General features: G+C 35.5%; 1 protein-coding gene across 1 annotated transcript; it reads right to left on the bottom strand.

The window, feature by feature from the left end:
• Positions 1-7,404: 7,404 nt before the first annotated feature.
• LOC113176402 (olfactory receptor 8D1-like) lies at positions 7,405-8,352 on the bottom strand. The gene has a single exon (XM_026380884.2). The coding sequence runs from the start codon at positions 8,350-8,352 to the stop codon at positions 7,405-7,407; it is 948 nt and encodes a 315-aa protein (XP_026236669.2).
• Positions 8,353-23,601: the final 15,249 nt, after the last annotated feature.

Below are 23,601 nucleotides of genomic sequence, written 5' to 3'. Positions count from 1 at the left end.
GAGCTAGGCTTCCCAACCCTAATAGTTTCCCTAAATTGACCAGAAGTTTTCTTGTTTGTCTCTCCTGCACTCCAGTTTTATTGGGGATTCTGGGAAAGTTTCCAGAGAATCCAGCCCTGGTCCACCACTTAACTTTTGACTGACAGCAGGATGACATCAGACTTTCAAGTACCCACTGTCATAGTAACTCTAAGTCACTTTGTCCTGTGTTGACCAATTCTAATTGGATTCTTAACTATACATTCTTACAGATTTTATGGTTAGGAGGAACTATCTTTATCTCTCAGAGTCTGAGGATCTGCTCACAAAAATCTCCTGGGTTCTTCCCATTGATAATATCTTGGGCCTGCATTTATTCTGCAGTTAACAGATTGCTGGGGAATGTGACATATCCTGTGCACTTAGGCCAGGCAGGGATGCAGGTAAATTGTTTCTTAGAAAAGAAGGCATGTGAGGGTAAGCATAATGGGCCCATTTTACAGACATATTCTCTTAACCTTGTGTTCCCACTATCCTTGTCTGTCTGTCCTCTAATAGTAACACTAATTTTAATATTTGTTAGGTATATGGCCTTGAACAAAACATTAACCTTTCTAAGTCTCACATTGTGTCATTAAGAAAATGATAGTTTGAGTTATATAGACTTACTTCACTGCCAATAAGAGATTCAGTTTATTTTTTTATAATTTTCTGGGTTTTGATAGCTTCGGGGTTAATAAACTAGGGAAGAAGTTCTAAAATATTTGTGTAAGGAGTAGGAACCTAGGAAAGAAATGCTACTCTTACTGAAAGCTTGGTCCTTGTCCCTGATGCCAATCCAATAGCCAGGATACAGTTTTGATAAAAAGGAAAAAGAAGTTTTATTGTTTTGCTAGCAAAGGAGAAACACAGGGGACTCCTGTCCAAGAGGCTATGATTCTGCTCAGCCAGGGGAGCATGGGGCTTTTAAAGAGGTGGCTCAAAGGCTATATTCCATGTTTTCTGTCCAGAATTGTAATTCACTTGTTAATTTGGGAGGTAGTTATTTCTGAGACCTAATTTGTTCCTGTGGTGGGTTTGTGCTCAAGAACAGATCATTCTGCCTAGGATGAGGCAAAAAAGGTAATCCTATTTCCCCTGAGATTAGGGAGGGGGAAAGTTAGGAGGAGCAGAGAGAGAGGAAGAGAAAGAAACATGTCCATTTTAAAAATAAGTTGCAGTGGCAGAGCAGCAGGGCTATATTCAAAGCATAAAGTGGACCAAATATACTATTATTTCTTCACGCAACTTAACTGAGGAAAATTAAATATTTTAAAAGTACCCTTTTAATTTTTTATAAAAATTTCCATGTTTAATCAACATGATAATAAAAAATTTGAGCTCTAGAGCCTGAGTGATTAAATTTGAATCCATCTTTGCTTCTTCACTTATTAGCTGAGATTTTGGACAAGCTACTTTTTCTCTCTGAGTCTAAAATTTCCCATTGACATACAAAGGGAAAAAAAGAGAGGGAGAGAGAAGGGGCAGGGAACTTCAACCAACAGGCTTTTGTAGCCCATTTCTACAAATGTGATACTTAATAAGTTATTTATTTATATTTTTTATTATCAGGTAATATAGTTTTTTTCTTATCTTTCAGTCTTCTCCTCGCATTATGACCTGTAAAACCTTTAAACATTTTGTTCATGAAACCAGAGTAAAATCTTTGGGTGGATATAAAAAAGTATGAAGACTGGAGTCCAGTGCTCTCATAGCAGAAACATACGTGTATCTAGGGGTTTGACTGCATACATGGTCTCTTTCTATTTAATTTTTATTAATAGGAATTAATAAACTTATTCATCCAGTAAATACTTGAACATCTACACATCATTTATTGCTCTAGGAATTGAAGAGAAGATGTATAAGACAGATATGGCCACTGACATCCTAGCTCTTACATTCTAGATGGGTGAACATACATTGTTGCCAGAATAAGGTCCAGGATGACTTCCACCCAAAGGCCCATATTTGGGAGAATCAGTTTATTTAATAGGAATCAGTTTATTCAAGGGCAAATATCTTGGAAGATGGAGGAGTTATGGATCTGAAAGCTACTTTTTTTTCTTCTCAGAAACACAAAGAACTTTTTCAGAGGAGAAAGGAGGAGCAAGGCAGTAAGGCTTCCTGCTGAGATGGAACTTCAGTGTCCAGGGCACCTGTACCCTGTTTTCTTCTTCTCTTGCACATCACCTTGACCTCCTAGGGTTAGATAATTCTTTTAGACAAACATTACTTTTGTGCAAGTTAAACTGCACATCGATTTACATGCTTTGTAAAGACTAAGGAAGGCTGTTACAAAGGTCACCATGTCACAGGAAAGCAGGGAGCTGAAACTGTCAACCTCAGCTGTTGTGTTCCTACAAAAGAAAATTTAAAGTCAACCACCAAAAGTCATGCAAAAGAACTTTATTACAGGTGAAAGTGAGGCGAAAATAAAGTAAAGGAAAAGTGAGTTGTCAACAAAGAGCACTTTCAAGGGAGAGAGTGGGCCATCTCCAAACAGAGAATGACAAAGAAGACAATGTTTTCTCCAATTTTATTACTGTTTGATGTTTACCAGGAGAACTGGGGACCACATTCTGTACTCTTTACCAATCAAGTGTTTAACTCCTCCTTCATGTCAGGCAGTGGAGTTTTTGACCCTAGTTGGTCCTCTGAGGAGATGTCATGGTGGCTATCCTGCTTAGGGGAGCTTCAGCTACAAGTCAATCCCTTGTTAATGTGGACATTGGGGTCAATTCCTGGTCAGAAGTTACCTTGGTTTACCTGGGCTCCTGAAGGAATCTTCCTTCCCAGACAGTTGGAGACACTCATAGCCATAATTCCTAGCTTTACATTAACATCAATAAAGTTAGTTCCATTAATCCTGTTATCTTGATGTGATTTCCAACTAGCTGCCTTGCTTCTGTTTATTTTCAACAAATTAATTATCACCCTTTGCTTTCTCGTCTATGTTGGAAGTAATTTAAGGAAGAGCCCTAAAATAACTTAAAGAACACTTGTGACCTTGCCTGCATTTCACTGATCATTGTTACCTATTACCTAACAACCAAATATTGTAGTCTCTGTAACTATAAAGAAGGAATTAGTTAATATCTTAATAATTTAGGCGGGCTTCTCTTTAGAATTTAGAATGTTGGGCAATAGGGAGGGGGCATAATATTGGAAGAGGATGAGGTAGGGCAACAATCTTGTGGAAGGGCAAAGGGAAGGCAAACAACAGAAATTTTGTCAAGTAGGACCCCAGAGGCACTGCCTTGTTACATTATTATCTAGCTATTGTCACAATTAAATACTAGATTGTAATTACAACCAATGTCACCAAGGAGTTATACAGGCCCCTATGAATTCATATGTCAGAAGGCCTGATTTTGGGCTGGGGTTGTGGCTCAGTGGGAGAGTGCTTGCCTTGCATGTGTGAGGCACTAGGTTTGATTCTCAGCACCACAAATAAATAAATGATTAAAATAAAGGTCCATCAAAAACTAAAAATTAAAAAAAAAGAAGGCCTGATTGTTTCTGTTCAAAGAATCTGGAAGCAAAGTTAGAATTATATAGCTGAAAACAACTTCTCCATCTCAGAGACACAAAGAAAACTGTCAAAATTTATAGACATATTTTACAGCATATTTGTTGACATTTCCTATACTCCAACATAATAATTTTCTTCTGATACCAGAGCAGAGTCAACACCCTTTGAAAAAGTGGCAGTATATTGTTTCAACTGCATATCTTCCTGCTGTTTTCATCCCTGGGTTTTGCTTTTTGGATTTATTTTATTTTATTTTATCTTTGGACATTTAAAAAACTTTATTCATAGGGCATCCAATATTCGATAGTTCCTTTTACTGTGATTTTTCAAATATATTACTCATCCCATCAGTCCCTGAAGCATACTATTTAATCCTAATTCTTATATAACTCCAGCAAGGGAAAATTAGAATATTTTCAAAATAATTGCATAATATTCATTCATTCTTTGTGTGTGTGTGTGTGTGTGTGTGTGTGTGTGTGTGTGTGGTGTGGTGTGGTGCTGGGGATTGACTCAGACACTTGGGTGTGCAAAGGAAGCACTCTAGAAACTGAGCTGTACTGTTAACCTCTCCCTACCCATTCATTCTTAATAAGCCCTTAAGAACCTAGATGTCAAATCTGTACTAGGATATTATTCTTCCATATGGCTTAAACTGTTCTGTTTAATTTTTTATCATTTTAACATATAGATATGTCTTTAAAAGTCCACTCCAATGTAATTATAGGTGAATGACTCCATGTTGAAAGTGAAAGCAGTTTAGGTAATATATTTCCTTTAGAAATGTGTGAGGACTGTTATGGCAACAATATACTCACTTTTCTTAACTTTCTTAGTGGTTTATAATTTCCTTCTTGAAATTTGCAACCATTTTGGTATATTTATTTTTTATTTTTATTTTTTAATATTTTTTGCTTACCAATGTACCTTTATTTTGCTTATTTATATGCAGTGCTGAGAATCAAACCCAGTATCTCATAGATGCTAGGAAAGTACTCTACTACTGAGCAATAACTCTAGCCCCTTTTGCTATATTTCTTGAACAAATGTTTTTTTCAATAATATGTGTTGGTATACAAACAAATTGTATAATATTTGCTGTGCTTCAAGGTTTTTTTTTTTCTTTTTTTTTCTAGTAAGGGAGATGTGACCCTCAGCATGAATTGAATATATCCTATCCTAGCACAAGCCAGCTCCTTCCACTATTTTCTTACCTTTGGAAATTGCAAATCAATTTTCCTATTTTTTCAGTCCAAAAACATTGGAGTAATCTCCCATTTTTTTTCTCTTATTATCTACATCTTATGTATCAGTAAATCAGTAGATGTTGTCTCTCTCTCTCTCTTTTTTTTTTTTGTGTGTGTTTGTGTGTGCCAGGGAACTACACCATTGAGCTCCCCAAAAGATTTTCCTAATTAAAAAACAAACAAACAAAAAAAACTTTTTAATTTTGAGACAGGGTCTCATGAAGTTGCTGAGCCTGGCTTATGAACTTGTGATCCTCCTGCCTTCACTTCTTTAGGTTTTGGGATTACAGACATGCACCATTGCACCTGGCAGTAGATGTTAAGTGATGATCCTCAAGATACAGCTTTAATTCTTCTTCCTCTCATAGCCTTTTTTGTATTCATCTTCGACCGTGTCATTTTTGTCTTTCAGCCGATGCATATAATAATCTCCTATTTGTCCTCCCTTCTTCCAGATATATCCTATTATGTTTCATTAGCTAAAGATAAGCCAGGATGTTCACTTTCTTCTCTATTTCTTATCATGGGATATTTAGATGACAGCAAGTGCATGGTAGCAGGAATGAGATCATGAGAAGAATTTACTAAGATAAAGAAAGCAATTAAAAGGGTTAAATTGAGGAAAATACTCTGTGCCCTCACAGTGGGAGCAGTAACAATGACATCTGCCTGCTGACTCAGAGGGCATCTAGCCTTATAAGCACTTAAGTTCTTTGTTTGCCTTTGATGGACTTTTTGTTAGGGGTGTTTTATGCTAAGCAAGGGTGATTGACAGAGTCTTGGATCTCACCCATAATGCTTATTGTGTGTATGTGTTAATGCTTGTTCCTAGGTCTTACATTAGATGCATGAGATACAATTAATATATATGATATCTTAAGTAGGGTATTCTTCCTTTTAGGTTACTATAGGTCAACCTTGGTGGTCTCTGCACTTGTTCCTTAGGATGGTTAGGCAATCTTTTTGAAAAACAGAATCTCATTGTTTACACTCGGGGGAAGTTAGTCTCTCTGATAACAGCAAAGCGGCAGGATAAAAGGAAGGTTCACAAGCTCACATCAGCTCTGCTAAATGAGGTAGTATTGAACCTGGGACAATCTATTCTGCTTCATTTATTTTCTTGAGCAATTTATAAGCAACAGAAAAGTTACAAGAATAGAAGAATGAGCATCACCTGTATTCACTCATTAATATTTTATCATATTGATTGTATCATTCTCTTTCTCCATATGATAATTAATGAATAAAACGAACACATACACACACATATATATGTAATCCTAGTTGTATTATCACAGAATGAGGTCCGAGAGGGTCCCCCAATGGAAAAGAGGAACTCAGCTCAGCCCTTGCAGGTTCTCAACCTGCACCACAAAAATGAATTTCAGGATGCATCAAAAGAGGCACAAGAAGATATTTATTCGGGAAAGCAAAGAATAGTGCAGGGTACACTCTAATGAAATAGGAGTATGAGTGCTTGGAGATATATTTTGAGGATCTCAGACTTTTTTCTTTTAAAAGAAAGATTTTAAATAATGAACATGACAAATTTAATGGGGTGGTGTTAGCCTAGTGAGCTCCATTTCTTTGATCATAGAATCCATACCAGGCCATGGTTGACTTCTTAAAATCTTCAGGTTGATGCTTTCTATTGAATATACAGCTCTTGGACTATACCCATGTCATGGATTTTTAACAATATCTCTCTTTCATCTTCTTTAATCAGCCTAAAAATGCATTTTGTGAACTAACAAAGCATGTAGGCACTAATTAACTGGATTCATAGTATTCTAAAATTCATTAGATCTTTCAAGAAATCAGGTCTGGAGGTAAACAGGTCTGGGGGTGAAGGGGAGTGTGTTTAGGGAGGTTTTAGGTAAACCTAAAAGGTTACAGTCCCTCTATCCTTCCAACATACTTTTATTTCTTCTGTCATTCCTCAGTATTGTTTGAAAGATGGTTATACATCATGACACTTTGTCCTTAAATACTTCAGCATATATTTTCTAAGAATGAAGACATTCTTATACAACCACAAAACAACCATAGTATTCAGGAGGTTTAACATTGGTACAATTTTATCACAGAATATATAATCCATATTTAAATGTGATCAGTTTAACAATAGAGATTTAAGTTCTTTACTTTTTTGTCTCAGATCTTACCAGCATAACAATTATTTGTTATTTTCCATTTGTATGCATTAATCTAAAATTGTTTTTCAGATTTTTTTTCTTGTTTTATGATACTGGAATTTAAAAACAATCATAATTATGTCTTTTACAAATTAGCTCTCAGTTTGACTTCTTATTTTTTTCCTAAACATTAGATTCAGGTTAATATACCGTACTAAGCTATGTTGTTGTACACTTAAACTTATACCAATGGGCAAGAGAGGCTAGGAAGGGTGAAAAAACAGTGGTTGTTTGGAGTAGGGGAAATAAAAAGAAGTGAAGTTACCCCAAAGTAAACCATTTAGACATTTTAATGTTTAAATGCACTAAGTTGATTTTGCACTTGAACTTGAAAATCAGTTACTCTTAAAAACAAGCAAAAATAAAAGATAAGAGAAAATGTATGTTTAAAATTACCATTTAAAATATGTTATTTTCTACACAGATCTGGAGAGCATCCACCATTCAAAACTTTTTTTAAGGCTTCCTTGACATCCTTGTTCCTAAGACTGTAGATGAGGGGGTTAAGCATGGGAATCACTGTGGTATAGAACACAGAGGCCACCTTCTCCTGAGTTCTGTCACTGGTAATTGGTTTAAAATACATGAAGATGATGGAGCCGTAGAAGATCCCAACAGCTGCAAGATGAGAGCTGCAGGTACTGAAGGCTTTTGACCTTCCTTCAGCTGAGCGTATACGCAGGATGCTGGAAAGGATGAAGGCATAAGAGATAAAGATGGCTAGAGCACATGCAAATACATTAAATGCAACCAAAACCATCACCAAAAGCTCCTTGGTGTAGTCTCTTGAGCAAGATATACTCAGAAGAGGGAGGATGTCACAGAAGTAATGGGGGATGACTTTAGTTCCACAGAAGGAGCGGCTAGATATGTAGCTGGTATGAACCAAGGCCCCAAAGGCCCCCGTCGAATACACACTGGTGACCAGTAGCAAACAGACTCTGTGGGACATGGTGGCACTGTAGAGCAAGGGGTTACAGATGGCAACATAACGATCATATGCCATGGCGGTCAGCATGTAGGAGTCGTCAATGCCAAAGAAGCAGAATACAAAGAGCTGCACCATGCACTCGGGAAAGGACGTGAAATTCTTCTCTGACACAAAGTTCACCAACATCTTGGGGATTATGACAGAGGAGTAGCAGAGATCTATGAAGGACAAGTTACTGAGAAAATAATACATGGGGGTGTGAAGCTGAGAGCTGATCCTGATTAAAATAACCAAGCCCAAGTTTCCCAGCACTGAGACCACATAGATCAATAGAAACAGAAGGAAGAGAGGGAGCTGGACCCCCGGGATATCTGTTAGCCCCTCAAGGACAAATACAGTTGCTGAGGAATCATTTCCTGTGCCCATTCTTCTCCCTATTGTTATAGGTAGAGTGGTACAGGGGGATGTTCTCACTGGACACACATTGTCATCTGGCAACATTTAGCAGTTTGAGATATGAGGAATGACATGAATTCCAACTACTCCAAATTTCATAATCGAAACCCAATAGGCTATAATCTATTCTTAATTTAATTCTTATTAAGATGGTGATACTTCATTTGACTGCAGCTTTTATTACTCCCATATAATATTTACAAGAAGAACTCATTTAATCTCTACAAATAGAGCTCTAGTTGTTCCTGTGAATGAAAAATAACTTCACAGAGCTGTTGTTCCATTTAGTTGGTTTTCTCTCTACAAAAATTCATGTTATCTGGGCCTGGGGTTGTGGCTCTATGGTAGTGGACTGGTCTGGCATGTGTGAGGCACTGGGTTCGATCCTCAGGACCACATAAAAAATTAAAAAAATAAAATAAATAAAGATATTGTGTCCATCTGCAAATAAACAATTTTTTTAAAATTGTGTTCTCTTCTGATGTCTTGGAACTTGATGTCTTATTGATGCCCCTTGAGTTTCCCCTTTGACTTCAGCTTCTGTATCCAGCTCACTCTGTCCCCGCCGACTCTAATCTCAAAGGGCTTTGCTCTCCTCCAAGCTTCCCACTTCTCCTTTGGGTTCCTGGTTTTGAATTTGCTGTTCCTTCTTCCTACTCATGTTATGATACAGATGTGAGAGGAGTGAAGCAGGCTGGGGATAAGGGATGAAGGCAGTGCTAGAAGAGCGCTGTTATCATGTACTCAGAGACTGTGGAGAAAGAGAGCAGTAGCCAAGCAAGGGCCTGCAGTGATGGAGATCTCTCATGTGCCAGGCGAAGGTGAAGAACATGGTGTTCACTTCATTGCATCTTCAAAACAACCCAAGGTAGAGACAGAGCTGTTGTCTCCACTTCACAGATGTACTGAGTGAGAAACAGATTAAGTAAGCACTTGTTCTATGTCACAAAGCTTGAAAGTAATCTTATTTCATGATTTTACAGATGAGTTTATGTAAAATTTCTGAAGTCACCTGGTAAGCACAAGAGCCAGGATTTGCATCTAGTTAGTCTTATTTAAAAATCAATGTGCTCGGTAAAATATTTTTCCCACCTGAACCTTAATACTTGGTAACTTCTGCACAACTCCAGTTATTATGTTACTCACTACTATTAGTTCTAAATTAATTTCTTTTAATTTTTTTCCCTGAAGTTAGAAAATACCAGGGTAGTTTTATATACTTTTGAAGCATTGATAGCATTTTGTCCTCATGTAAAAATTAGATTGTTTTGTCCCTTCAATACCCTTAAGGTGGAAAAATCAGAAATGGAAGACATGTATGTGTGCACACACACATAGACACATGCACACACACATACACATGCTATCCTGCCCCTCAATTCCTACAATGTAGATGTATTATAAAATAATAACAACAAACTCTTTGGGGCATGGAAACTCTTTCTTTAGCTTTTCAATTATAAAAGTGATATAAAATAAAAACATGTCTGCTTTGAAAAGAGTCAATGGAATAAAAAGAAAATAGACCTCTGGTTACTAAAAATAGGATAAAACATGACTGAACATGCAAAGACTTGGTGGAGCATGAGTGACACTTTGGAGCAAGTACAAAGAAGGACTGTGAAAAATAATATTTGGGCAGTATGTGAGTGACCTTAATCTCTAACGTTTTTCAAAACAACTCCCTCTGGTCAAGCCAAGCTCAGCAGTGCTCCACAGATCTCCTTCTTTTCTCTCTGTTTTTTTGCTCTTATTCCTGTGCCTGCTCCCATTTATACTTCCAGGCAACCATTCACCTTTCTCAGCTATGTAAAAAGTCTTGCTCTCCAGGTGAGTTTTCTGAGTACATGAAGTTTCTTTTGCTATGATCTCTTTCTTTGCTCAAAGCTACTTTGTAACTATTTAGGAACACATATACTATAGTTGTGTTTTTGTCATATGAAGTGGTAAAGAGCTCAGGTTTTAAAGTTGAATGAAACTGGATTCATTTTTAGGTAACTTTGGCTTTGTGACCTTGAAGAGGTTATTTTTCCTGTTTAAACTTCAGTTTTCCTCTACTGCAAAAGAAAAATAATTTCTATCATATTTAATTTTTAAAATGGTTCATTTGTTTATTTATCCAAGCTGCTGAGACTCTTCTGTGTCCAGAAGATACATATTAAATGACACAAGTTCCTCCTCTCATAAAGCCTATGTTCTAATAGAGAAGATCAATAAAAGCACAAACATAGAATTTAGAGTCAACTAGTGAGGAAATATTATAAATAAAATAGCAATGTAAAGAGCACAGTTGGTAATTAGAGAGAGCAGTCCGGTGAGGACTCTAAAGAGGTGATATTTGAGTTGCATTCCTGAATTCAGGATAGCGGTCTCCTTGTTTCAGTCAGGCTCAGAGAGCATGTGATTGGCATCTTTGAGGATCAGCCAGGAGACCAATGTGGTTGCAGCAGAGAGAACAAGGAGGAGAAGTATAATAGTGGAGCTTGGTCTTGGTGAAAAACTACAAATCTCATTCTAGGTGTGATGAGGTACTATTGGTGAATTTGCAGAAGTTAGAGTACTGTGTGCTGTAACTCATATTTCTCAAAGGCTCACACAGTCTTTGATTATTCTATTAAGATTATTCATTAAGAAGTCTCATAGGAATATATTCAGGAGTCACATAAACAAAATGTGCTCCATTTGTGAGAGGATTGCTTGAGTCAGAAATGGTGGAAATGTTAACCAAACATCTTTAACAAAGAAAACAAAGGCAGAGTAATCTGGTGGGGGTGGCACATGTTGAATATGGTGCTTGAGAGGAGTAGCAAGTTTTGGATCAACAATATGGGCTTAAGATGCCCAATAATGGTGTTAGACAAGCAGGTTTTGGAGGTATTTCTATGCCTGTTATAAAGCCAAATGCATATGTTAAATAGAAAATTTGATATATAGGTCTAGAGTTCAAGGGAGATGTGTATCTGGGACATAGTTTTTCTGAGTCATCAGTGCATATATGATATTTAAAACTATGAAACTAGAAGAGATCCCCCAGGGACGCTGTTTGCAGAGACCCTACACCAATGGTGGGTACTTGGCAAGTCATCAATAAATTTTTAGCATTGCTATTTTTACTGTTATTATCAGAAATTGTGCTGGATAGAAGGATGTTTATAGCCTCTTCTTTATTCTCTTTTCTATTCCTTTTTACTCCTTTACCTTCTTGAATAACTCCCCACTGCTGTAGTTCCAGAGTAGTAATCCAACTGAGCATCTGTCATAGTGGATCGGAATCCTCGAATACAGAATCTGGGACCTAGTGGAGATCCTGTGCCTATTTGTTCTCTGTTCTATCTTCTTTCAACTTCTACCTATACATTGACTTCTGCACACTTCCTAATTCTTAATTTCTTACAAAATTCAAAGGAAGTAACTCAACCCAAGATACCAAAATTATCATATTTTCTTTCAATTCTTTGTCTTTGGTTATGTTCTTAACATTTTTATGTTTGTTTTTTAGACAGTTTTATATAACAATTGTTACAAATAAAGGAAAAGATTGAATACAGTACCATGTTTCCACGTTGATGTACTTCTAACAAATATTAAAACATATTCCTGTGTAGAGTATGTGCCATTAACAAATATGATTTGACATTATTTTGCTGGACAAGTTATTTGATACAAAGATTCTTTGACTTTCCCTAATAGAATAAGAGCCAACATCAAAGGATTTTTATCATTTGTGATGAAAAACATCTAACTTATTGAACACCCTGGCAGAGGTTTTTCATAAATAAGGGACAGAGGAACAGATAGAAAGATTATATGGAATAGAGCAAACAAAGACAATGTCAGGGATGCCAGTTTTTCACTTTTCAGGCTAGCTTTCCAGACACTTCTGAATTACTGTTGGGAAAACATAAAATGGGGAGAGCATAATTTTTTAACCCTGGATGTAGTGGTTAATGAGATGGGCTGAAAGTCAGGAGCTTGAATTTTTATATATAGATTAACCAATTTTTTAGAGAAAGTGGATTAGTAGATTAATGTTAATATCCTTTTAGTAACAGATTTCTGATTTGGAGTAAGCATTATAATATTATGCTATTTAATGCATCTGAGAATGTAAATGTCAAAGTTCAATACAATAAGAGATATTACAGGAATAGACTTATAATAGGGAAGGAAGCCAAGAGTTTGAGATCAGGACAGTGTCCAAGTAAGTGGAAGGAGAAATAGTCTCTGCAAAGCAGTCTGTGCCCACCTTGCCGCGTCCGGCTAACTGGAACCAAGTCCGGCGAGGGACGATGAGGTTAAGAAATACACAGGACACCAAGGTTCTTCATCCAGGAGTCTCTCTTTATTACTAACATCCTCCCCTTATATCCCCCAAGCAGCAGGAGTGGAAAATTACTCAGAAAAGGGAGGGAGAGGGGAGAAATTCGGCTACGACATCTGCCATTGTTAGACACTGAAACTTTTCTTATCAGGGAGTCCACCAGAGCAGAAAAAGATCAAGACGTTCCTGGCGTTCCTGTGGAACACATATGTCTCAGGCAGACAAGCAGGAAAACCGCAAGCCTGCTTTCATGGCCTAGTGAGCTGGCCACTTTGACATGCATTACAAAGAACTGGGCACTGGGCCTCAGGGGCCTGGGAAAGGCCTGCTACCTGGGGGCTGGGCCTTAGGGGCCTGGGAAAGGCCTGCTACCAGCACACCTGCCTGCCATGAAGCAGAGAGTGCCTGCCTGCTCTCTTTTGTCCATCAAGGACAAATCCATAGTTCTATCAGCATAGATGAGAAGAATTTTTAACCATCTTTGGAAGTTCAGTTTTAACCAATGTATTTTTTACCAAAGCCAGGTAGAACTTTCTGACTTACCTGAATATTGTCACTAGGGAAAGTGCTGCTGGTCCTCTATGAGTTTTTAACCCTAATATCTCTCTCTCTCTCTCTCTCTCTTTAATTTTCACACACACACACACACACACACACACACACACACACACACACATATATATATATATATATATATGTAAATACACACACCCACGTGCATACTTGCACACATCCATAATACAATTTTCAAATAGTTTTATAATCAAATACTAAGATCCAAGTACCTTTCAGATCCTGGAAAAATAGTAGAAGTGACTCTGAATAAGAATTCAAGGACTATTAATGAAGAGAAGAGTTTAAGATCCGTCCAAACAGAATAAGAAGAATGATTCCACAGACTTTTAGTTTTCTATTATTAAAGGAAAACTTTATTTGGATTTGTTTGAACCTCCTGAGATGATTGTGAGCCAATAGTCCCTTTAGGGACTTCTCATCCCAGTAGTTAGATGCTATAGGGAAGGAAAAAATTACAAAAGTTTGTGTTTGTTGTCAATATAGCAGCATTCCTATTAATCCCTCAAGTATTTAAAACATAAGATAACAACATTTTCTCCTGAGTGTTAGGAAAATTGTCAACATGTAAAAAATTAAATTACTTAATAAAAAAACAAAAAGTACTTTCTACTTAGCATTTTAAATTTTCTGTAAATTAGCCCAAACTCACTTGATCTTCTCCAAATATAGGAGCAATTTATTTAATTGCTAACCCATCTGGCATTTTGGAATAATATGTGAAGAAAAAGAATAAGTGGCCAATTTCTTTTTTGTAATGTGAATATAACCAGGTTCTGAGGCATTTTCTCAAAATGTTGTGTATCTATGGAAATTTTCCAGCTCTGGTCTCCTATGCAAATTTTTAGTTCATATCTAATGTCAGACATTAACTTTTTTGCCAATCTAATACATTGTGAGTTTTCTTTTCCTTTATCAAAATGTTAAGAGCTCTATCAGGATATAATTGACACACAATAACCAGCATACTTAAGCAGTATGATTCTAGATAAATTTGGCATATGTATTTAGCCATGAAATTACCCCCAAACTTAGAAAATGAACATATACACCCCCAAAAAACTTTCCTCATGCTCTGTGGTCCCTTGCTCTGAACCTTCTTTCACCCCTCCCTAGGCAATTAGGAGTCCCCCCTTGTCACCTGCAGATATTTGCACTTTCAAGAATTTTGTATTTAGACAACCATAAAGAATATACTTCTGCTTGCCTTTTTTAAATTTAGTACAGTACTTTGAAATTCACCCATATGCTTGCATGCATTGTGCCATCCAGTTATGTTGACAATACTCATTTTGCTAAGATCAGTTGACCCTCAAAGTGTGGGCCTATTCTTGGGCAGCCCGATGTCTACAGCACTGTGTCTTCTTAAATCTAGATTTATAATGTACTTTGAATCCTGTCATGTAAATCCTCCAGTATTGTTTCTGTATCATAATTGCTTTTATCTTGTTCTAAGCTTTTTTTTTTTTTGTATTTCTTTGTGAACTCTAGTTTCAGCTTATCAAATTTGACAAAATGCCTGTTAGAATTTTAATTTGGATTGCATTGAATCCATAAATAAATTGGAGAAAGTTTTACATCTTAATAGTATTAAATCTTCTGATGTAAGAATGCAGTTTATCTAGGGTTTCTTTAATCAATAAGACTTTGCTATTTGTTTACAAGTCCTTACATTCTTTCACTAGTTAAGGATTTCATATATTGTGATGCCTCCTGATTCACCCTTCTTGCTAAGAATTGCTTTGGCTATTCTGGTCTCTTATTTTTCCAAATGAATTTCATTTCATGCCTTTTTCTAGTTCTATGAAGAATGTCATTGGGATTTTAATAGGAATTGCATTAAATTTATATAACATTTTAGGTAGTGCCCATTTTGACAATATTAATTCTGCCTATCCAAGAGCATGGAAGATATTTCCATCTTCTAAGGTCTTCTTCAATTCATTTCTTTGGTGTTTTGTAGTTTTCATTGTAAAAGTCTTTTACTTCTCTTGTTAGATTGATTCCCAAGTAATTTATTTTTTTAGGCTATCATGATTAGGGTAGTTTTCCTAATTTCTCTTGTAGTGGCTTCATTGCTTGTGGGTATTGATTTTATATCCAGCTAATTTGCTGAATTCATTTATGAGTTCTAGAAGTTTTCTGTTGCAATTTTTTGGACCTTCTAAATATAGAATATGTCAGTGGCAAATAGTGATAGTTTGAGTTCTTTTCCTATTCATGTCTCTTTAATTTATTTGGTCTGTCTGATTGCTCTGGATAAAGTTTCAAGGACTATGTTGAATTTAAGTGGTGAAAGAGGGTATCCCTGTCTTGTTCCACTTTTTGGAGGGAATGCCATTTAGAATGATGTTGGCCTTGGGTTTAGCATATATAGTTTTACAAAGTTGAAGTATTTTCTATTATTCCTAGTTTTTCTAGTGGTTTGAACATGAAGAGGTGCTGTTCTTTTTTCCAAATGCTTTTTCTGCATCTGTTGAGATAATCATATTATTCTTGTCTTTAAATCTATTGATATGATATGATGTATTATGTGTATTGATTTTTTTGTATATTGCATCCCTGGGATGAACCTCACTTGACTATATTTTTAATATGTTTTTGTATGCTATTTGCCAGCATTTTATTGAGAATTTTTGTATCTATGTTTATCAGGAATATTGGTCTGAAGTTTTCTTTCCTTGATGTGTCTTTATTGGTTTTGGTATCAGGGTGATACTAGTCTCATAGAATGAGTTTGGAAGGTTTCCCTCCTTTTCTATTTCATAGAATAATTTAAGGAGTATTGGTAATAATTCTTCTTTGAAGGTCTTATAAACTCAGCTGAGAATTTGTCTGGTCCTGGTATTTTCTTTGTTGTTAGGCTTTTGATGGCATCTTCAATTTCATTGCTTGAAATTGATCTGTTTAAATTGTGTATATCATCCTGATTCAATTTGAATAAATCATATGTCTCTATAAATTTGTTGATGTCTTTGAGATTTTCTATTTTATTGGAGTATAAATTTTCAAAATAGCTTTTAATTATCTTCTGCATTTCAATAGTGTCTGTCATGATATTTCCTTTTCATCATGAATTTTAGTGATTTGAATTTTCTTTCTCCTTCTCTTTGTTAGCATGGCTAAGGTTTTATCAATTTTATTTATTTTTCCCAAGAACCAATTTTTCATTTTGTCAATTTTTTCAGTTGTTTCTTTTGTTTCAATTTCATTGATTTCTGCCCTGATTTTAATTATTTTCAGTCTTCTACTACTTTTGGTATTGATTTGTTCTTCTTTTTCTAGGGCTTTCAGATGCAATGTTTAGTCATTTATTTGTTGACTTTTTATTCCTTTAATGAATAAGCTTAATGCAATAAACTTTCATCTTAGCACTGCCTTCGTAGTGTCCTGGAGATTTTAATATGTTGCATTGGTATTCTCTTTTACCTCTAAGAATTTTTTTTTTATCTCCTACCTGATGCCATGTGCTATCTATTGTTCATTCAATAGCATATTATTTAGTCTCCAGGTGTTGGAGTAGCTTTTTTAAAAAAAAATTTATCATTGATTTCTAATTTCATTTCATTAGGATCTGATAAAATGCAGGGTATGATCTCTACTTTTTTTTATATTTGCTGAGAGTTGCTTTGTGGCATAACATTTGGTCTATTTTAGAGAAGGGTCCATGTGTTGCTGTGAAAAAAGTGCATTTGCTCAATTATGGATGAAATACTCTATATATGCCCATTGTCTGAATCACTGATTGTATTATTTAGTTCATAGTTTTTTTTTTTTAGTTTTTGTTTGGAAGATCCAGTTTTGAGAGAGATTGTTAAAGTCACCCAATATTATTATGTTGTGGTCTCTTTGATTTTTGAAATTGAGAGGGTTGTTTGATGGATAGAGATCCTCCATTATTTGGGGCATAAATATTTATTATTGTTATATCTTGTTGATGTATGATTCTCTTAAGCAGTATAAAATGTCCTCCTTTATCCCTTCTAACTAACTTTTAGTTGAAGTCCACTTTGTCTGATAAGATGATGGAAACCCCTATTATGCAGGACTGTTTATGCAGTTCATGTGAGTGGTATGGTTTTTCCCAACCTTTCACCTTCAGTCTGTGGATATCTTTCCCTAGGAGATGAATCTCTTGAAGACAGCATATTCTTGGGTCTTCTTTTACAATCCAATCTGTCAGTCTGTGTCTTTTAATTCATGAGTTTAGGTCATTCGCATTTAGGTTATTATTGAAATATGATTTGCATTCCCAGACATTTTGGTTTATTTTTGGTTTTTAACTTACTTGGTTTCTCCTTTGATTGGCTTTTCCTTTAGTGTAGTCCCTCCCTTTGCTGATTTTCATTGCTGTGTTTCATTTCCTCCTCGTGAAATATTTTGCTGAGAATAATATAGTGCAGGCTTTCTTGCTGTAAATTCTTTTAACTTTTGTTTATCATGGAAAGTTTTTATTTCATCTTCAAATCCAAAGGTTAATTTTGTGGTATACAAAATTCTCAGTTGGCATCCATTTTCTTTAAGAGCTCGATATATGTCATTTCAGGATCTCCTGGCATTGAGGGTCTGGGCTGAGAAATCTGCCAAAATCAGAATTGGTTTCCCACTGTATGTAATTTGACTTTTTTCTCTTGTAGCCTTATTCTGTATGCTAATAATTCTCATTATAATATGCTTTGATGTGGGTCTACTGTAATTTTGTACATTTGGTGTCATTTATGCCTCTGGTAGTTGATTTTCCATTTCATTTTTTAGATATGAGAAATTTTCTGATATTATGTCTTTAAAAAATTGTGCATTCCTTTGGTTTGTATCTCTACACCTTTGTCTGTTTTTATAAATCATAAATTTGGTCTTTCATTTATTCTATATTTCTTTAGAGTTCTGTTCATAATTTTCCACCATCTTCTCTGTGTGGTTGGCTTTATTTTCAAAAGTATATATTTTTTTCCTCATTGTGTGAGGTTCTGTCTTCTAAGTGGCCTAGTCTTCTGGTGATACTTTCCATTGAAATTTTAATTTGGTTTATTGTTTCCTTGATTTTGAGGATTTCTACTTGATTCCTTTTAAAAATCTCTACATCTTTATTGAAATAAACTTTCACTTCCTGCATTTTCTCTCAGATGCCATTCTTTTTTTTTTTTTTTTTTTTTTTTTTTTTTTAGAAAATTAGCCTATCTATGTATTGTCCAAATTCCTTTTCTGACATTTCATCTACTGTGTCATCTATGGATTCTGTTGTTGGAACATCTTGGTTTGTTTAAGGTTCTTTGTTGCCTTATTTTTTCATGCTGTTTTTGTGTCTTCCCATCTAGCTGTATGAATCTGAGGCAGTACAGTTTCTATGCTGTAGTCTTATAGTGTCCATGAAGGTTTCCAGCCTCACCTGTAAGGGGGAGACCAATATTAACAGGACTCAAGCAAACAATATACAACTTTAAAACAAATAGCTCCTATTAAGGCATCTACAGTTTTGTTGCAATAAACAGAAATGATGTGTTCAATTATTGTCTACAACATAAGTAGTAAATTTGCTAAAAGGGTTTACTGTTTTTAACCACGGACAATGAGGAAACAGTAGTATATCACATTTATTCCTGTGCTTATTTTTTCTTTGTGTTAAATTGATTCCTATCAAAAATATCATTGTTTTGTCTTCCTCAGGCTTTCTTTGATGTTGTTATTTTTTTAATATCTTATTTTATGTGGTGCTGAGGATCAAACCCAGTGCCTCACACATGCTAGGTGAGCACTCTGCCTCTGAGCCACAAACCCAGCCCCTGATGTCGTTATTATATTGCAGCAAATGAGGGCCTGGGTGTTGTGTTACTCCTCCTTTGCCTTCTTCTTTTGTTACTAAAGCTTTGCTCCTCTCCCCGCTTACAATAGGCAAATTTTGACTGAATTTCAAATACGTGTGGTATTACCATAAGCTGAGCAATCCCAACTGGTGTATGTGCGTGTGTGTGTGTGTGTGTGTGTGTGTGTGTGTGTATTTGAAGACAAATGTTGTTTCCAGTATTTTAGTAAGTTTGAATGAGAACTATTACATGTGGGTAAACAGATTTATTACAAGAAACAGAACGTTGTTCAATTGTTTTATCCTTGCATGTTACAGAGGTATAAAATAAAGCACTATAAGCATATGTTAAAATATTCTGGTATCTTAAATTATACTAAAATTTGTGAGCACCTACATTATGCAAAGCATTAAGTTAGGCACTTAAGATAAATAATTCTATATGCTAGCATGCAACTGGAAATGTCTTACATTGCTGAAAGGAATGTAAAATGGTGTAAATCACTTTGAGAAACAGTCTATTTCTTGTAAAGTTGTAAAGATGACAGAATAATGTCACTCTTAAATATTTACCCAAGAAAAATTAAAACACATGTCTTTACAAAGACTTATTAATGTACAGGATAGTTGTGTTCATAACAGTAAAAAATAAGAACCTGGAAACAAATGAAATATCAATCAACAAATAAACAAATTGTATTATGCCTAGGGATGTTATATTCCTTCACAATAAAAAGTAAGGGATTTTGAACACATAAAAAAAAAACACAGTTGAATGGCAAAATAATTATGCTAAGTGAAAAAATGTTGACATCTAAGAGTTCATATTGCAGATCCTGTTCTTTTCAAATTTCAGAAACATAAGCACAAATATATAGTGACATAAGGAGATCCTGTTGCCTGGACTCAGGGTCTTTGGGGATTGACATCAGGGGAGCATGAACAAATTTTTACCCCGATTGAAGTATTCTATATTTGATATCAGTAGCCAGGACAATAAACACTTTTAAAATTTCCTGAGTCTTATTAAAAATGAATTACTAATTTGCCTAAAATGTAGAAATTGTAAACAAAATCTTCTAGGTTAAAACACTTCCCTACCTGAACTTTATGGTTCAGCTGTTATATAGCTTGAAACCTTGTTAAATTTGTGTGTTTTATTTTTGGTAGTTTCTTAGTAGATTTCATAAAATTTTCCACATAAATGTTTACATTGTGTATAAATAAAGATCACTGTATTTTTTCCTTTTCACTGTGAATGATTCTTATTTACTTTTCTGGACTTTTGTTCTGCCTAGAGTATTTAGCACCTGTTGGATGGATCTAACTAGAGCAAACATTTTTGCTTTGTTGTCGATCTTAGGTAGAAAATGCATCAGCCATAGTTCTGTCAAGAGATAGAAACCTCATAATGATTTGAACAAAGTTTAAAATAAATATTTTTTGGAGTGGAAGTGGAATAGTAGAGTTTTAACTCTTCAGAGTGAAAGGATTCTAAAGAATATAGGCATAATTTAGTAAGATTTAGCATTAAGGAAGAAAGTGAATATAATGGTGACAAATGGAATATAAATGTCAAGTCTGGTCTGTGAGAATTCTGGTATAAAGAAGAGAATTCCCCTCCATGGGAAGTTTCTATTTAGAACTGAAGGCAAATACTTAAATCTAATTAAAGAAAAAGGCAGGAATGATGCATATCGAAAAGAATGCAGTTAATGGAGACTTGTTGTCATAAGGAGCAAGACAAGAGTGTGATTACAAAAATTCATTTTTCTCTAGGGCATATGGTGTCATGTACAGTAATAGATAAAATTGGAAAAGCATCTTCTGCAGAGTTTGTGTTTTAGTTAGGGATACAGTCAGTAAGCAATACGAAATATACAACATATTGCCTATTAATAGCCCATATTACGAATCAAAGATGTAGTAAGATAAGTGGGAAAAGCCTGATGAAGTGAATGGCTATATTTTAATACTATAATCATGGAAATCACCTTTGTGACTGTGGCATTTGAGCGTTAAAATACTAGAGACATACAGCTGGGTGCACACCTATAATCCCAGAGGCTTGGGAGGCTGAGGCAGGGGGATTACAACTTTGAGACCAGCCTCAGCAAATTAGCAAGGCTCTAAGCAACTTATCAAGACCCTGTCTCAAAATAAAAATAAAATAAAATAAAAGGGCTGGGGTATGGCTCAGAGGTAAAGTGCCCCTATATTCAATTTCTGGTACAAAACACATACAAACACACACACACACACAAAATAAACCACCCTGAATTTGTAGTATTTAAACCCATGTCAACTATCACATAATAGAATTTTCCATATCATTATAAAGTTTTTTTTTTCAGAGACATGAAAGTGCTAGCCATGAAAACATTGACAAAACACCCAAAATGTCATATTTATTAAATTTCTGGAGTGCCTACAATAAGATGAATGTGCATTTTACTTTAATGTCATCTAATGTTTACAATAGCAACAGAAGTAAGTATGATAATCTCCATGTTACTGAGGAGGCTCACAACCTGTAATGAGAGAGATAAAGGTTAGATGAATTCTTCTGGACATACTACGTTTCCTTAATGAAAATTTCCTTATCCAATCACATATTTTCTTTTGGACTAAACTTCAGGTAAGTAGGAGAAGGGATTAGAAGAGGGCCATTGTATCCTCAGTATCTGTTGAATGTCTACATCAGTCACTTACCACATTTTGCTGACTCTATTTCTCTGAACATGTCACTTCCCTGCACTTGCCCTAAGTAAGGGCACCATGAATATTGATATATTGAATAAATAAAAAACATGACTATTGTCATATTTCCTCTATATGATAAAGCCTTTTAAAAAAGAATAACTGTGACTATCATTGAAGCCTCATGTAAGAGGCTACAAGAAGAATATGCTCTTACTCTGAAGATGCAACTGACAGATAGTAGGAAATTGAGGTTTTGCTCCATTCACCAGAACAAGAAGTTACCTTAGATTCAAATCTTTATCTGTTCAGTTCCCAAGTGACCCTATATTTTTTTTTGCTCTTATCCTTCCTGAGCTTGCCTCACTTTTTCTCTTGGAAAATGTTTTTTTGACATGCATTGTGACACAATAGAGTGATTATGATGAGACGCTGTTAAGGCTCGTCCAAAACATGGAGAAAGTGGGAATCGGATCCTGCTCAAAATAAAGTTTCACATAGAAAATGATATTTGAACTGAGTCTGGAATGAAAATAATCTTGTCCAGTTGAAGACTTTGAAAAGGACATCCAAGTAAGAGAAAATAAATGGCAAGAACTTCAGAAAACTGAGCAGAAAAGAGTGTTCTTCCCTCTGATACATGCGTTGGTTCACCACCCTGACAAGAGGGTCAAATCCATGCTCTAGCTGATTCAGTCTGTCAGATTCCTTGACTGATCTTTGATCCAGAAAAGGAACCAAAAGGAGAAAAGGCTTGCCTCTAATTCTGTTTCTTTCTTTTTCTTCTTCTTCTTCCTCTTCTTCCTCCTTTCCTCCTTCCTCCTCCTCATCTTCCTCCTTCTTCTTCTACCTATCATCCCCTACTTTTTCATCACCTCTTTCCTTCTCCTCACCCCCTTCTTTTCCTATCACTCCTTACTCACAGTTTTTTCTTTCCATCACATTGCAGTCCAGACTATAATCACAGTTTCTCATGCCAAGCCTCCTAGAATAAAGATGAAAGGCAGGCCAGGGGGAGGGCATTGAAGCCAAAGCCTCTGAATAAGAAAAGCCTCCAAACCACACTGCCATAGCAACTTGGACTTTGCATTAACCCTTGACTGAGCCAAGGGATACAAAACCCAATTCAAATTTTCTAATACTGAAAAACAACAGAATCTGTTATCCCTTCATGGACTCTTCCTATATATCTATATTCTCTCTTTTAAAAAATATTTTATTTGTTCTTTTTAGTTATACAGGACAGTAGAATGTATTTTGTAATATTATACATACAACATTCTCTTTTATTTACTATTACAGAAAGAATTTGTAGGTGATAAAGCCACTGGTGCACTGATTCATCCATAAGAGACCCAACATTGGTCCTACTCAAAGGTCCTTTCCATTAGATAACTTCTTGATGTTTCTGGAGTCACAGGATGCCATATGAAATCATGTGCATAAAACTCTCCCATTTTTTTTTTTTTGAGCAACTCCTAGACCATCAGATGAGACATGTGAGGGAATAATAGAACTATCATGCAGTGAAGATGAAGAACTGCTAGAGTACGAAGGATGAAAAGAGAAACAGAGGATGTAGGAACAAAATAATAAGGAAAAGAAAAGAAAGTTTAGGATACTTTGCCAAGTGGGAAGAGATATTCCTTTCTAAGGTAAAACAGTCTATTAGTTATATGACCTTGAGTATTTATTGTCTCTATGTCTCTAGGTCTAGCTTCATCTGCAAAAGGAGGCAGTAATAATAACTGTATTCCACATTGCACAAAAGGAAACACCTTCTGTAGACACTGTTGCCATTAGAATATTAGTTACTAATCCTCTA

Source organism: Urocitellus parryii, chromosome 4 (assembly GCF_045843805.1).
Source record: "Urocitellus parryii isolate mUroPar1 chromosome 4, mUroPar1.hap1, whole genome shotgun sequence".
NCBI classification, from domain to species: Eukaryota; Metazoa; Chordata; class Mammalia; order Rodentia; family Sciuridae; genus Urocitellus; species Urocitellus parryii.
The sequence above is the reverse complement of the archived record's forward strand: the minus strand, read 5'-3'. Positions and strand labels throughout refer to the sequence as shown.